General features: G+C 44.3%; 1 protein-coding gene across 1 annotated transcript in view; it reads left to right on the forward strand.

Annotated features, from left to right (window-relative positions):
- sh3pxd2aa (SH3 and PX domains 2Aa) overlaps positions 1-7,315 on the forward strand; it is a 26,621-nt gene extending 19,306 nt beyond the window's left edge. The window contains exons 4-8 of the mRNA XM_083694208.1: positions 753-870; positions 2,104-2,516; positions 3,115-3,164; positions 3,295-3,414; positions 3,929-7,315. Coding sequence (XP_083550334.1) covers positions 753-870; positions 2,104-2,516; positions 3,115-3,164; positions 3,295-3,414; positions 3,929-5,917 — 2,690 coding nt within the window. The 3' untranslated portion in view covers positions 5,918-7,315. The remainder of the gene's footprint in view (positions 1-752; positions 871-2,103; positions 2,517-3,114; positions 3,165-3,294; positions 3,415-3,928) is intronic.
- Positions 7,316-15,923: the final 8,608 nt, after the last annotated feature.

Below are 15,923 nucleotides of genomic sequence, written 5' to 3' on the forward strand. Positions count from 1 at the left end.
GGCTTCTCCCGACCCCCCCTCGCTCCCTCTGTTTCTCTATCTCTCTCTCTCTCTCTCTCTCTCTCTCTCTCTCTCTCTCTATCTTTTCTCTCTCTCTCTCTCTCTTTCTCTTTTCTCTCTCTCTCTCTCTCTCTCTGTCTCTCTCTCTCTCTCTCTTTTCTCTCTCTCTCCCCCTCCCCCTCTCTGTCTCTCTCTTTCCCTCTCTATCTCCCTCTTTCCATCCGTTTTTAATACAGACTCACAGCGGTGGGGGATGTTTCTTATCTGCCTTTCGGCAGCCCAGCGGAGCCTGAGGTTGAGGGGACAGATAGGGATCGGAGAAGCTTCTTCCTCTGGTCCTTATCTCCTGCAGGGAGGCCCCTCTGCAGCCTTCAAACAGATGCTTTCAGCAGCCTTGTCCTCACTGTGAGCCTGGGTTTGGCTGTGTCTCACTACTGGACATGAGAGAGGCTTGTTGTGTTGATAGTGTCCACCAGAGGGCGCTGTTTGTGCTTACAATGGAGAATGAGGGAGAATACGGTTAAACTGAGTCTGATTGGTACACTTCACTGGAGGATTCCAGCCACTTTCCCATATGGCACAGTTTGGTCGCTTGCCACTGAATGCTTTTTTAAGAGCAATGTTGAAATATTTTCACTGTATTTAAAAATGGCAGAGATTTTGACCAGTAGATACTCATACTCATATTCTCTCTGTCTTTCTCTCTCTCTCTCTCTCTCTCTCCCTTTCTTCTTCTTTATCCACCTCTCCAGAGGAGAAGTACGTCACGGTCCAGCCATATGCCAGCCAGGGGAAGGACGAGATCGGCTTTGAGAAAGGGGTCACCGTGGAGGTCATCCAAAAGAACCTGGAAGGCTGGTGGTACATCAGGTGAGCGCCTTCTCTGATTGGTCCTCACTGTGGAGCGAGTGTCATGTCAGCCAATGGGTGACCTCTGATTTAAGTAAACACCCATATTTGATCCCATGTCATGTTGAATGGGCACCGTTCCAATCCAAATCCTCAGTCGATTGGTTGAAGGGCTTAGGTAAGGGAAGTGGGTGATAGAGTTGGAATCGGGCCAAGTGAATGTTTTGGTTCACACACAAATCAAAATGGGTCCATAGAGAGTGTTCTTACATTTCATTATTCAGAGATGTGATCAAAGCAGTGGTATGTCTCATCAGTTTAATGGTATTGGGTTGAAACTGTTAACATATGCCCAACAGTGGAGACCTAGTGGAAGCTCTGTGTGTGATCTGTGTAAATGTCAGTGTGTGGTGAATAATGATGTGTGTCGCTGTGTACGTGTGTGTGTGTGTGTGTGTGTGTGTGTGTGTGTGTGTGTGTGTGTGTGTGCGTGTGCGTGTGCGTGTGTGCGTGCATGCATGCATGCGTGCGTGCTTGCTTGCTAGCATGTGTGTGGATGTGAGTGTGTTTGTGTGTGTGTGTATGCTTGTCTGCATGTGTGTGTGTTTCTGTGTGTGTTTCTGTGTGTGTGTGTCTGTGTGTGGGTACGGGTGTGGGTGGGGGTGTGTATCAGTGTGTTGTTTATTCAGTAAATGCGCATTTCCTGCCTGTTGTTTGTAGTTTCCCCATGGCCCCAGGGCCATGTGAGTGAGTGAACCTCCAGCCCACTGATGACTATCACATGGTGCTCTGCTCTGGCTTAAAGACAGGCCCTGTTACGTCTCTCATACGTCCACACTGCTCTGCTCAGTCCGCCTGGCTGTGTTGATAAATATGAGGACATCTAGTGGTCAGAGATGGTCAGTGTTGGAATTCAGGAATAAAGACTCCCTCAAGAGGTTGGAAATATGGCACATTTAGGGTTAAATTAATTCTTACGATACATAGTGACATAACCACAATGGGCCAATTTACAAGCATGATATAGGATGCATATTATACAATGAAATGCTTACTTTGCACACATGAAGTAATCACAGGCAATCAGCCTTAATTATAGAATAAAGTCTCTTCGATGTCTATTACAAGTGTGATTTAGTCCTGGACTAGGAACCTGCCTCAACAACAGCATGATGATGCACTGTAACACATTTGAAGACTGATGACCTGACCAGTGATTAATCAGTCCCTTCTCTCCCCACCGTCTGCTAACAGGTACCTGGGGAAGGAGGGCTGGGCCCCTGCCTCCTACCTGAAAAAGATGAAGGAAGAATTCTCCCCCCGCAAGAAGACTCTCACTGGGCCCGTGGAGATCATCGGCAACATCATGGAGATCAGCAACCTGCTCCAGAAGAAGTCCGTCAGCGAGAAGGACATCCCGACGGACGGAGAGACCACGCCTGAACGCCACATCTCCAAGAGCGAGATCAGTCTGCCCATGCCCTGTAATCCTGACCTTACTGGCCCAAGCCCCAGCCACAGCCCCCACCCGGGCTTCAGCTCTTCTGGGCCAGGCTCCAGCCCCAGCTTAGGGCCAGGTGCTGGCGCCGCCCTGCAGGACAGTAAGGGGAAAGCAGAGTCCGGCTCCCCTGCCATAGCCCGCGTGGCGCCACATAGAGTGGAGATTGGTGAGTCATATCAAATTAAGTGAAACTTTATTTAAAGTGCATTTCACACAGGGGTCTCAACATACTTAACAAAGACGTATGACAACATCACAACAACATGAAACAATTTTGTGGAAGCCATTATTGCTTTGTGGTGTTACTCAACACTAAACAAAATGTGCAGTGAGTAGCGAAAATATGTTACCAGCTGTCCAATATCTACACTATATATAATATATATCTACAATATATATATCTAACAGAGAGTGGAGTGCAATTTGCACTACTTTGCTGAGAAGAAAGTCAATGATTTGTTTGTCTTCTTTCTACATAGGCTTTGATGCTATAGGTAAGCCACTAGATTGGATGCATTGTTGTGTGACTCTCAGTCTGTAACACATGCGAGTGCTTAAGCATAAACCTGTTCATCATTACTGAACTTGTGTGTGGAATAACTCAAGTCAAGGAAAAAACCTAACCCAGTGGAATTGTGTATAAGGTATTAGATATGCACTGAGATTTGTTTTAATTGTTTTATTTTGCAGTGTATACTAATTGCACTTATTCTCCAAGCACAGTTCATAGATAGATGATGCTAATATTTTATTCCATTCAACAGGGTCTCCAAACCTCAGGCAAAAGCCTCCCCCCAGAAGAGAAACTAATTTGGTATGGCACAGATTTACTTTATTACTATGTAACATCATGTCAATACAATGCTTTAAATTACAGTTATTACTGCGTAAGTTAAATGTAAATAGTTGCCTAAACCTTTCCTCTATTCCCTTTGAAACTGTAGGGATTCCAGTTACCCAAACCACCAGAGCCCCCTACTGTGGAAGCGGAGTATTACACCATTGCAGAGTTCCAGTCCGTCATATCTGATGGCATCAGTTTCCGTGGAGGACAAAAGGCTGATGTAAGAACCCATAACTACATCTGTTGGTATTGACATCTGTCTGAGCCTATCAAATATTCATGCTGATAGAATGCCCACTAAGGAGAGAAATGCTGATGTTGCATAGGCCTTGAGAGTCTGCTTGAATTTGATGATGCAGCAGAATACTGCATACTTACTGAGTCAGGGTGGACAGGTAATTTTAAACAAAGACAACATTTAGTTTTTTAAATCCATAATACTGTTAGAATGTTACCTAGAATATTGTTGAATGTACTCTTAGAATGTAACCAAACACTTTAAAGGGGCAATCTGAGATTGGTACATCCATTATTAATTTATTTTTTGACTTTTCTTTTTGACTTTTTTTTTTTTGACTTTTCATTGATGATATATATAGCCATTGATCAAATCAAGATATTAAATCAACACATATCAAATCTACTGTATTCTCATGAGAGGCATCGTTAAAAGTGAATGTTAACATCAAATAAGACTGAATGTTGTTGTTCTTTATTTTGTTTACTTTGTGTAGGTCATAGAGAAGAACTCTGGTGGCTGGTGGTATGTCCAGATCGGGGAGATGGAAGGGTGGGCCCCCTGCTCCTACATTGACAAACGCAAGAAGCCCAACCTCAGTCGACGAACCAGCACACTCACCCGGCCCAAAGTCCCGCCCCCGGCACCGCCTGTCAAGAAGCAAGACTCTGAGGAGGCTCCCTTGCCCAGTAACTCCGCCTCCAAAGCCCCAGAATCCCCCAGCAGGCCTGTGTACGAGGAGCCGGAGTACGACATTCCCGCTGTTGGGTGCGATGGCGAATCGGACACAGATTCACTCCAGGGAGAGCGCCCCCTGGAGGTGAAGATCAACAGTGTGATGTGTGAGAAGTACCGCGGCTCCCCTCCTGTCTGCAAGGCCTCGCCTGTCATATGCCATAGGAGACCCTCCTACAGAAGAGCCTCCGTCGAGGAGGTGACCAAGGAGGAGTGCATCTATGAGAACGATGGCTTCAGACGTAGCAGTGATGAAGGAGCCTCTGCCAAAGGCTCCAGTGGGCCCAACTCTCCAAAGAGTTACCACTCCTCCACCGTGCCACGCAAACCCTCAGGCTCCTCACCTCTGGCGGGTAAACCCACCAAGAAGATGACTCCGGAGCTCAGCCGCAGCCAGACCCTAGGCAGAGCCGGGGACACCAGCCCCAGGTCGTCCTCAGACGAGTCAGGCCGTGGCTCCAGGAAAGGCCCAGGCTTTCGGAGCGTGGAGCAGAGGATAGGCCAGAGCCCCTCCACCAAACCCAAGCCGTCAGTGAGGCCTAAACCCCTGCTGACTACAAAGTCGGAGCCCCAAAGCCCGGAGAGGATGGACATCAGCTCCCTGAGACGCCACCTCAGGCCCACCGGTCAGCTCCGTCACACTGGCCTCAAACCCTCCCGCGGAGAGGACTCTGAAACGGCCTCCGTCATCTCCTCAGAAGACTCAGTCTCCTCCCGCAGTACCTCCGACGTGTCCTCCATCTACTCCAAGGGGAGCCGTGGGGACTCAGACCTGGAGGGCATGACCCTGTACCGGACCACGGATGCCTACGATAAGGTCCAGGAGTCGGAGCTGAGCTTCCCCGCCGGCGTGGAGGTGGAGGTGCTGGAGAGGCAGGAGAGCGGCTGGTGGTTCGTCCGCTGGGGCGACGAGGAGGGCTGGGCCCCCACCTTCTACCTGGAGCCCCTCCGTCATGGCACTGGGGAGGCAGGCGGCTCAGAGTCTGACGGGCACCACTCCGGCAGTGGGAGCAAGTCCAACAGCCTGGAGAAGAATGAGCAGCGTGTGCTGGCGCTCAACAGCATCAACCTCCAGGGGCTGAACCAGCAGCAGCAGGGCCTGAGGAGGAACACTCCCCCCATCCCCTCCAAGCCTCCGGGGGGCTTCTCCAAACCCTCAACGCTGGTAAATGGAGCCGTGAGGATGAGGAACGGGGTCCGCCAGGTCGCCGTGAGGCCGCAGTCTGTGTTTGTGTCCACACCACAGCCCACCAGGGACTCCCACCACTACATGACAGGCTCCCTGAGGAGGAACGAGTCTCTGGGTGCCAGCGACCAGTACCGCTCTGGATCCGCCACCCTCGGCGTCCGCCGTAACGCCTCCTTCAACGCTGTGCGGCCCCAGGTGGTCGCCGAGACCCGGACAAGACCCTCCGAGCGTTCTGCCATGGGCTCCTCTGGCATGGGATTCGGAGCAGGAAGTGCAACGGATGCCTTAACCAGGGTCGGGCAGCGTAATGGCATCCCTGTGTCCACAGTCAGGCCCAAGCCCATTGAGAAGAGTCAGCTGATCCACAATAACCTGCGGGAGGTGTACGTTTCCATAGCTGATTACCGTGGAGACGACGAGACCATGGGCTTCCCTGAGGGAACCTCTCTGGAGGTTCTGGACAGGAACCCAAACGGATGGTGGTACTGCCAGGTTCAGGACAGCCTGCACCCCCGCAAGGGCTGGGTCCCCTCCAACTACCTAGAGAGGAAGAAATTATAATGCTCCCACACTTCCCTCATCCCTCCCCTCCCCTCCTGCCGAAACGATGTCACCAAGAATATTGGTGACATTACTCCATAAGAATGTTAACCCCAAGAGCTACCATAAGCAATATGCTCAAAATATGTACATTTTTGAAAGACTTATGTAAAAAAAAAAAAAAATTAGGTTGTTTTAATATTGTGACGAGAAGAGACACTTTTAGTGCTGGTTTACTAAAATGTACACATGAAATTGCGTGTGATGGGATGAAATAAAAGACCGAAAACGGGGTTGGCCACCCCCCCAGGGTTAGAGACACGGTGATATTGACAACACGGAACAATTTCATTCGAAATGACGCCTTCTAAAAGGGGGTTTACATTTTAAACAGATGTTTAGCAGGGTAATAATGGCTAGCCTTATTCCTGCACCAGTGACTATGCCAATTAGGTGCCTTTTGTATATGATCAACTGAATGGGGGTTCTAAAGGAGGATGGAACATCAGTGAATCAACATCAGTACCAAATGTATTACAGTGCCATAGACCTATGCGCATGAATACCACCAAAATTATTTTTGTAACATGATGTTAACAAGAAGAGCTCCAGTGTGGGAGCGTTACGAAGCGAACAGGATCAATCTAGAGTGCTATAGACAAAACCGAATCAAACACCGAATGTTTAGAATCGACGGCAACGAAGAAAAAAAGAAAAAGAAAAAGGAGTGATGTCAGGGACTCAAGGAGTCACCGTCATTGAGCAAAGTAAAACGAATAACCTTTGATTCTCTTTTTCAAATTTCTGTATGTTTTTTAATGTCTTGTGTCTTCAAGTCTTCCTTAGATAAGTATTTCTGCTTTCTTGTGACATCCGAATTCCACCGACAGCCTAGAATTGGAAAAGTCAAAGCTCCTCCCTAGGATATTCCGCTCTCTGATGTCTCACTGGTAGAACATCTGTGTGGAGGTATGGCTAATTGGCTTAGAACTAGTTTACCCCATTTTCGGAGTCCCACACAACAAACGTTCTTATTCTACTTTTTTTTCTTTACCAAAACTTTAAATTCTCTGATAAAATATAAAGCCAAAACCTGTAAAGCTTGAAATAACCATGTCAAGTGTTACTTCTGAAAAAGTAGACTTGGAAAATAAGTTCCAACTGTTTTTCAACTTTTTCTTTTTCAAAAACTACCCACCTCATAGGAGTATATACCCTGAAAAGAGATACGTTTACAAAATGTTAGTTTTGCTATTACTACAAAAATCGGATTTGTATATATTGCTGCTTTACTATAGCCACTGCTGTTGCAGTTGTGCAGAAAGTAAGAAGTACTGGAAATACGGTTGAATAATCACCATTGAATCCCAGGGATATTACATAGCCTTGAGCCCAAAATGTGATCAAACCAAAGAGGAATATCATTTCATTCGTTGGCTATTTTGTATAGCTTTACTATTTATTTATGGGTACAAGCAATACAGTGTATTCTACAAAATACCTAAAACGACCTTTCAAATCTGAAAAAAATATTATTTAATTGTTTTGATATCAATATCTGGAAGCACTTGATTGTTTTGATCCAAATTATAGCACATCAAAACTGGTGGTTAATTTCAACATTTAGATATTGCTGTGCAGTATTGATATGTACGTAGTCATGGTTATACGATAGGCACTAGGCAATAGAGTTTATGTTTACTTTTTGTTTTAAAAGTATTATGGTATTATTTTGGCATTTCCAATCCCCAAACATTGTAGTATTCCACAGTAACTTTAACTAAGTGAAGTGGATTTAGACAAACCGGACTAATTAGTCAACTCAACAAGACAAAAATGGAGTATACTTTTCCCCCAAACACATGAGTGATATAGCATTGAAACTGTTTCCAAATGAAAATGAATTCCAAATTGAAGTACTATTTCAAATGGCTGGTGTTCAAGACTGCTGAAATATATTTTCTAACGAACAGTGTGAGCTCTCAACTTGGGGTTAAACACTAAACTTTTCATTTAATTTTCTGCTGGACAGTATTATAGTGTTAATCAAAGTACAGTACCTGCTAGATCGCAGTTATGTCTATTTAGCCAACCATAGTTGTTGTTTATTTGTTTGTTTGTTTGTTGTTACATTGTGATCACACATGAACAATAATGACGAATGAAGTGGCTCAGTTTTGTGAATTAATGCACTTTAAAACTTGTTTACGGTGCATTAATGTAAAGATGCAGTTTACATACTCAGCATATTATTTATTGAATTACTTTTTTGAGATATAACTATTTAATATTGTTTTTTTTTTACCTCAATTCTGAGTTTTTCAACTCCTGTCCTTTCCGAAGAGTTGTCAAACATCATATCTCAGTCATTTTGAAAATGCCAAAGTTTCTCTCAATATAATAATTTTTCTTGTGTCATTGCAGCAATATTTTTTCAAGTTACTTGGCAAAGATACGACACTCAAGCCTAAATTAGAAGGCTTATCAATAGCCATCATACCCCAGTGCAATACAAAGTGCACTGCTGGTCAGTGAGTGTAGCCACAATTTGTGGACTGTACATACATTGAATGTTTTCAATTATTAATGCAGCTAAACATTTTTGTAGTTACTTTTTTTATATTTGGCAATAACTATTTTGAATTTTTTTTTTTCCTCAATGCTGTGTGCTGCAACTGAAGCAAATCATGAACACTTCTTTCATCCTTATTGGACTTTACATAATGCCTGATTCAAAGTATATTTATTTTGAAGAATTGTTTACTTTTATATCCCCAATTATGGTTTGACAATCAAATATTTCTCCCCACACCAAACAATTTCTGACATGCCTCACAGATCCATTTAACAACCCAGTCCACACAGTAATCTGTGCTTATGTATGCTTTAGCATACACATGCATGCACACTGACTTTGATCAAATACTTCCATGGCAAATCATATGTTTTGACGTTGTCACAATTAATAATTATTAAACTGAATCAATCTAACATAGCAACTTATAGTTATGTTTCCTACAAATACGAGAACAAGTGCAGGTCAAATAGGTTCGGTGTTGTGGCTCTGTTGATACTGCAGTCATCTTAGTCATCAAATGAGAACATTTTCCAATTTTCAAATCAGACAAAGTGGTGTTTTAACCCTTTAATCCCCATCCCCCACCCCACCCCCGACGAAGGCATTATGTAAATGTGTTGAATCACTCCTAATATTTTGCTACAGCACATATTAATGCATATTGCTTAGTTTAATTGAGAACAATATACATGGCTTGTTTGCAACTGAAATTACAAGGGAATTGTAATGTGTCAAGCTAGGCTTTTTCATACTATTAAGTTGTGTAATAGCTTGTCTCATATTGTTTTGTATTCTTTTTCAATGTTTGATCTGTTTTTTTTTAGCAGAATTATTGTCATTCTATTGTTTCTCCTTTTCACCCCCATTGTAATTTAGCATAGTTCAGAAATGTAACAATGAGAAAATGTGCAATAGGAAATAGGCATATTTGCCATGACATCAGGAAATGTTATAGAAAAACGTAGGTTTTAGATAGAAAAACACTATCGATGCCCTGCCCTTTGAAATGATCAAGAAATGATTCAGAAAATGTATTTTTCACCCATACGGCCCACATCTTCACCCATTCAAATCACCAGTCATGTGAACACCTTTCTCATAACCCTATGGCTCACAAGCATATCGCTCTTTGATATCAGCCCAAGTATTTTATAAAAGAGCGACACATCGGCGTCAGACACATTGGAAATGCTAAGGTCTATATACAGGTACCACAGGAACATTGCGTGACATACTGGACATTAACCGTCAGCTTGTGCATACTCAACCAAGACTTGTTGATAACCCCCTCTCCTCCCGCCTCCTGACTGCCATGAGTGGCCAGTGAACTGTGATTGGCACGGTGCAAAACCAACGACCCGGTCCTTGTCGGTGTCATAGACATCTGGCCCCCTTCTTCACTGATGAAGGAGCTGGGTGTCCGTGTCGTCGGGGGCCTTCTCGGGTCCCCTCACCAGACTTCCTCGCTCTGAGCTGTCACGTTTGTGCCTGAACAGATTTTTTTCTTTTTTTCTTCAACGTGTCTCCTCTCTTCCATCTATTTGGATGCCTCTCTTGACATTTCACCACGGTTGTCAAGCCAGGTCGACCCTCTCTCCCGTTGCCATGGCGAAAGTGCCATTCGTTGCCGTCACAGATGTCAACCGAGAGACATGTCAACAGGGTGAGTCTCGCCGGTAGACAGCGTTTTCTGCTCGGGGCCGCCGCAGTTCAATCCATCAGCTTCCAGATGTAAACCCTTCACCAAATATAGCTTGAAAACCTTTTCTTCCCCATGTGTCTTCAACTAAGTCCATAGGGGATTTCATCCAATGTGGAGATGACAATGTCACGATGTTTAAATCTCCTGAGGCGAGAGACATAGTGTACTATTTGGGTTGGGTCCTTTGTCCACAGATGTCACATTGATCTTTGGAGTTCTGGTAAGGCTGGTTTGGGCTACAGGTTCCTTTTGGGATGATTTTCTAACCCCTACTGTATATCCTCAGTAAAGAGGCTTCTAGCTTCATCTCAGTCTATTTAGTTTTACACACAGTAGTTCTGATAGAGAAGCCCCTTTCAATCTAGCCTCCCATCTTACACACACACACACACACACACACACACACACACACACACACACACACACAGATACACACACACACACACAGATACAGACTTTTGACTTTGGTGGAGGGGCATTGAGGATTTAAGACAAGCACCCATGTGTGGTGTGTGCCCCATGCACACACACACACACACACACACACACACACACACACACACACTGAGGAGGGGAACTCACTCATGTCTGAGGAAATAGATTACACTCCCACCATATTTGAGAGGTCAACCAAGTGAGACCGCAATGCCGCCACACTGCGTGTTTCTCCCCCCGTCACTTTTTATTTTAACAAATTGACGGCGCCTCTCAGACGTGACGCGCCTTAAGCCTAGTAATCCCCGATAGCAGCCGGAATAACATTTTGCTCTGGGCCACAGTACTCTACTCTTCCTTTTTTCCAGTGCTTCCTCTATATTTCTGCTTTTTTTCCCCCTATACTTCGTCCATGTTCCTTTCCTCCCCCCCCCCCCCCCATGTTCCTTTCCTCGCCCATGTTCCTTTCCTCGCCCCCCCCCCCTGAAATTCCCAGTGGCTAGTTGCTTTCAGAGGAGTAAGTAATACGAGGAGTGGATATTGTTGAGTGTGTCTGTGTATGAGATTGGGGTCGTGGAGTATGTGTGTGTGTGTTTGAGAGAGTGTGTTTTAGCGTGTCGTATGATGACAGACGGGTGGCGAGGAGGTGAGGTCAGGAGAAAGCGAGATGGAGGTCCAGGATGAGACGTGCGTGTGTGATTGGGATGCGTGGCGGTAGGGGAGACAGGAGACAGATGGGATAGGGGATGGTAGATAGACAGGAGAGAGAGAGAGAGAACACGAAAGAGAGAGAGAGAACGAGAGAGAGAGAGAGAACGAGAGAGAGAGAGAGAGTCAGGAGGATATACATTGCTTCGAGATGAGCGGGGGATGAGGTCGAAGACACTGCACTGGGCTCTGTTCATGCTGACAACATCACCATTAGAACCAGTCGGTCCCACCAGTGGGCCAGTGCAGTGCATCATACTCTTTCCCTATCTCCCACAGCCTGGGGTTAATGGAGTCTCCATGTATGAAGCGTGGCTGTGAAATCTCATTACCGAAACACCATTTTAATTGAAGTAGTTAGAGTCAGACGGCGGCAAGTTCGCATGGCGCTGCGTATAGCAGGGCTGCAGGCCCACGAGGGGCTAATTCAAAACGAATGAGATCGCATTCAAAGATGGATAGACGCTCTCAACCTCTCTCTCTGTGTCTCTCTCTCTCTCTCTCTCTCGAGCTTTAAAGTTGCGGCTGTATTAATCATATGCCTGATTAATTCAGCGTATCAGCTGCCATTGCCATCACAGAGCCCTGCTTGCATCTGATGACTAATGTTGTCCCGGAGTGAAGGGAGTGGAGGGAGAGTCAGGTTGAGGTGATGGAGAGGGGGTAACTGGAGCCAGGAGAAGTGATGAGAAAGTTGCAGTAAGTGTGTGTGTGTGTGAGAGAGGGGGTGTGAGGTGTTTGGAGTCCAGTGGGGTGTTTTTGTATGTTGTTTTTTTTCAAATTATCTAATTTTGTTAGCAAGCGTGTGAAGAGAGTCACTGAGAAAAAGAGAGAAAGAATAAGAATAGAGGGATTGAGAGCTTACTCCAAGAGAGGCTAGTGGAGGTAGACATCGGAGGACGGCCCTCATTGTAATGCATGGAATGGAATGAGGAATGCCATTCCTCATTTTGTTTCCCTGGCTTACTCGGAGCGCTAGCACTGGGACTAAAGCTTCAGAGGTAGAATGCTGAACACGTAAAAGCTAACCCGTTATTTTAAACAGTTACCCAACAGCGCGTTATGGCGCTGTTTAGAACGCTAATGTGGCAGGGATGAGGAATGGAGCATGCTGGGTCTTTGTGTGTTTCTTGCTGTGCTGAGACTTTCTCACTGTTTGACTTGCTGTTCTAATTACCACTGCTCTGTCTGTTAATTAACCTGTGACAAGCTCATCAAATCCCATCGCTCTCACTCTCAGCAATAACAACTCACTACCAGAAGCTACAGTAGCTTCCGTTAGCTCCAGCGAGCTGTTGTTACCATTTAGTCCATATGGAACACATTCAGATTTTTTTTAAAACATTTTTTACGGAAGCCAGATCTGTCAGATGGAGTCCGAATAAACACGTGGGTGCCCACTGCACACGTTTTCCGTGGGTTAGTCGAAAGGGTCGGTCATCGCTGAAACGAAACGTCTTCATAAGCATTAACTACCATGTCATGTCACTCGGGTACCATGTACATTGACAGGTAGTGTGCCAAATCCCCCAACACTGCTGTTGAGGCCTGATTGGTGGGCAAAGCCCCTAACAAAGGTCACGGGTCCAGGCCCGGATAGCCAAACTTGAACCCATAATGATCCACTACCAGCATGTCAACTCTGTACCGTCACACCACCACATGCCTCGAGTTGGACCAAAGGAGGAGGTGCTATTTTAGTTTTTCTCTCTTTTTTTTTTTTTTTTACTACCATTATTCGTATGCAACATTTTGTTAAACTGCAGAACCCGTTTTCAATAGAAATGTTAAATGGGAAGTCAATATCTAATCTCAGATTCCTGTTGCGAACGTCATTAAAGCTCATAGTGGAGTCACTCAGTGGCGAAAAGTCATGTTGTTCCCGAGCTTTATGGAACTGAAACAAATGTAATGAAATGAATTTCCGATGGGAAGCATTCACCGTGATCTATGTGTTTGTTTGCAATTCTTTTGAAAACAGGGGGCTTCCCTTTTTACCATTTCATTTTGAAAACCTTTTTTGTATCTTGTTCATGTTTACATTGTATCTTGCATTGCCCTAAAGAGAAACACTATTAAATGTATTATCTTTGTTGTTTACTGTTGCCTCTCTGTTTGTTTGTTTGTTTGTTTGTTTGTTTGTTCATCACAAATCCACATGCCAACAAACTGTAGAATTAAATGTGTACATTTGTATGGAGAATTATTTAGAAATGTATGACATGATTTTTTTATAGAGACAGATTGAGATTTATCTTTATTCACTATTCACTGTAAGCCTATAGTACAGATCAAGTGGGTCTTGACATAGATTGAACAAGGCTGACTTAGAAACATACTATGAGTTATGCATGAGTAAACGATGATGAACGAGTATGCTAGACCTTATTTACTGTTAAAGAGAAAAAGACAGAACTTTTACTGTGGCATACATGATTTATCACATGTCTAAATGAACACAAAACATCTGCAGTCCTCTCCCCGTAACCACCAGCAAGTGGTTGTGTGTTTCCCCCAACACCATATTAAGGTTAGATTGTCCATCACGTTATCGTAGAGTAAGCAGTTATGCGAGATGTGAAGGGAATTCTACAGGCTACTCAATAAAACAACACATGCGACAAAAAGACAGTATTGAAGCACTTCAGGCAAGTCTTCAATGACAGCCCTTGGTGTATCTGTCACCTGTCACTGATACCTTCAGGTGGGAAGAGGAGGATATTCAAGGTAAGTTCCTGAAAGGACGATAAAAGAAAGTGTTCATTGGTCTGCGCAATTGTTCCTAAATATCCACTAGAGGGCAGTCTTTAACCAGACTGGGTTGTCTTCCTTACCCATTGCTGTTTAGGCCTTTATCAGATGGTTTAGTGAGTTGAGGCAGTTTATTCGATAATGGTTTTTCACACAAGGTCGTTGTAATCCCACACTAAACCTTAAATGCAGTGAATGAGAAGAACATTAAGTTATATATCATGTTATCTATATGTCATTTTCACATCGTATAATAGTAATGACACTTGTTAACAATGTGACACAGGGGTTATAGATTAGTGGATACTAACACTATTAAAATAATTACTATTGATTTTTTTTTTTTCACCAACATACTGAAGTCTAGAGATTCTTATCAGCAAAGCTCATTCTAGAAATCCCCCTGCCCTGTCACTCTGCTGAAAGAAGATGAGTCAATCCACTATTGACAGACTGGATATATCTGGAGGCTTCAAAGAGATGCTCGGATGAGGTGATAGCTGCCTGGTGCCCCAACCCTAAGCCTGTGTCCCCTCTAGTCCCCATTGGCCTGTGTGTCTGCCCCCCCCCCCCCCCTCCTCCTTTTCCCTGCATTCTCAGGTCCCCCCTCGGACATAAAGCACAGCGACTGAGGCTCTGTCCAAAACCTATGATGTAACAAAGGCCCCCACATCACATACCACTGAGTTCCTCTGGACCAAAGAAGGTCAGGTCTGTAACACACCACATTTAGTTTCCTTTATGTTTAATGATGTCAAGCTAACTCTAACAATTTGGCTGTATGGTTGCAAAGTATGCCATGCAGTATGGTTGAGAAAGTAAAGATAGAGATATTTAGATGCTGTCGTAGGCTAATACTACCAAACATGGATTTGCAATGAATCAACATTTCGGCACACAGTGCTTTCTTCAGGGTGGTGGCAGGGGATGCTAATCTGAATCAACGAAGGGTGTTATAGTTGAAGATGCTTGGGAAATAATGAGATATTACAGGTGGATGGATAAAGGAGATGTGATATCATTTTATATTCATCTGTTAGCAGTTCATGGTACAAGAATGAGCAGGCGTAGACACTTTTTCTTAAACACGTCTGGAAAGTTTATTGACGCAATCGGCCGACTCACACTGAACAGATCACTTGGAAACTAGTCTCAAAAGAACACAGGTTGTAAAGTATCTTGACGGTTGAGTCACAACATAGTCCAAAAGAGATTTAAAGTACTGTTCTGAAAATATTGTCAAAATGTTCCGTACTAACCTGACCTCATACTCCTAGCCTACATGTATCATCCTATTGTGTAGTTTGATATTGGTCCCAATGTTCACTGTCTAGGATAGAGTGAACAATCACCTCAAACACAACTAAAAATACTAAAAACCCCAAAAACGGTCACTCTCCAAATCTATTGAGATGTGCTTCCCTCAAATGGAGGATTGAACAAGAAGTAGAAGAAGTAGAAGAAGAAGAAGAAGAAGAAGAAGAAGAAGAAGAAGAAGAAGAAGAAGAAGCAGAAGAAGAAGAAGAAGAAGAAGAAGAAGAAAGCAAACACACACAGTAGTACAGTAGGTTCTGAGAAAATCGGTCAGCAATAAATGAGCAGAGTACAATACAGGGTCGACGACATTCAAGAGGGGAACCAAAAATGTCTTGTTTGTACGTGTGGAATATACGTACTGTAACGGGTTGGATATTGCAGTATTGTGTCTTGAGTGACATATTTCAAAAAGCCAGACTCAACTCAGTATCTTAATGCTACCTTAGGTAGCAATTGTGAATTCCCTAGGACCTAGTTTGCAGGCCAAGGTAGAGGCTATAGCTGCTTTGTGTGATATTTGACTGTACAGGTTGTCA

Source organism: Argentina silus, assembly GCF_951799395.1.
Source record: "Argentina silus genome assembly, chromosome: 22".
NCBI classification, from domain to species: Eukaryota; Metazoa; Chordata; class Actinopteri; order Argentiniformes; family Argentinidae; genus Argentina; species Argentina silus.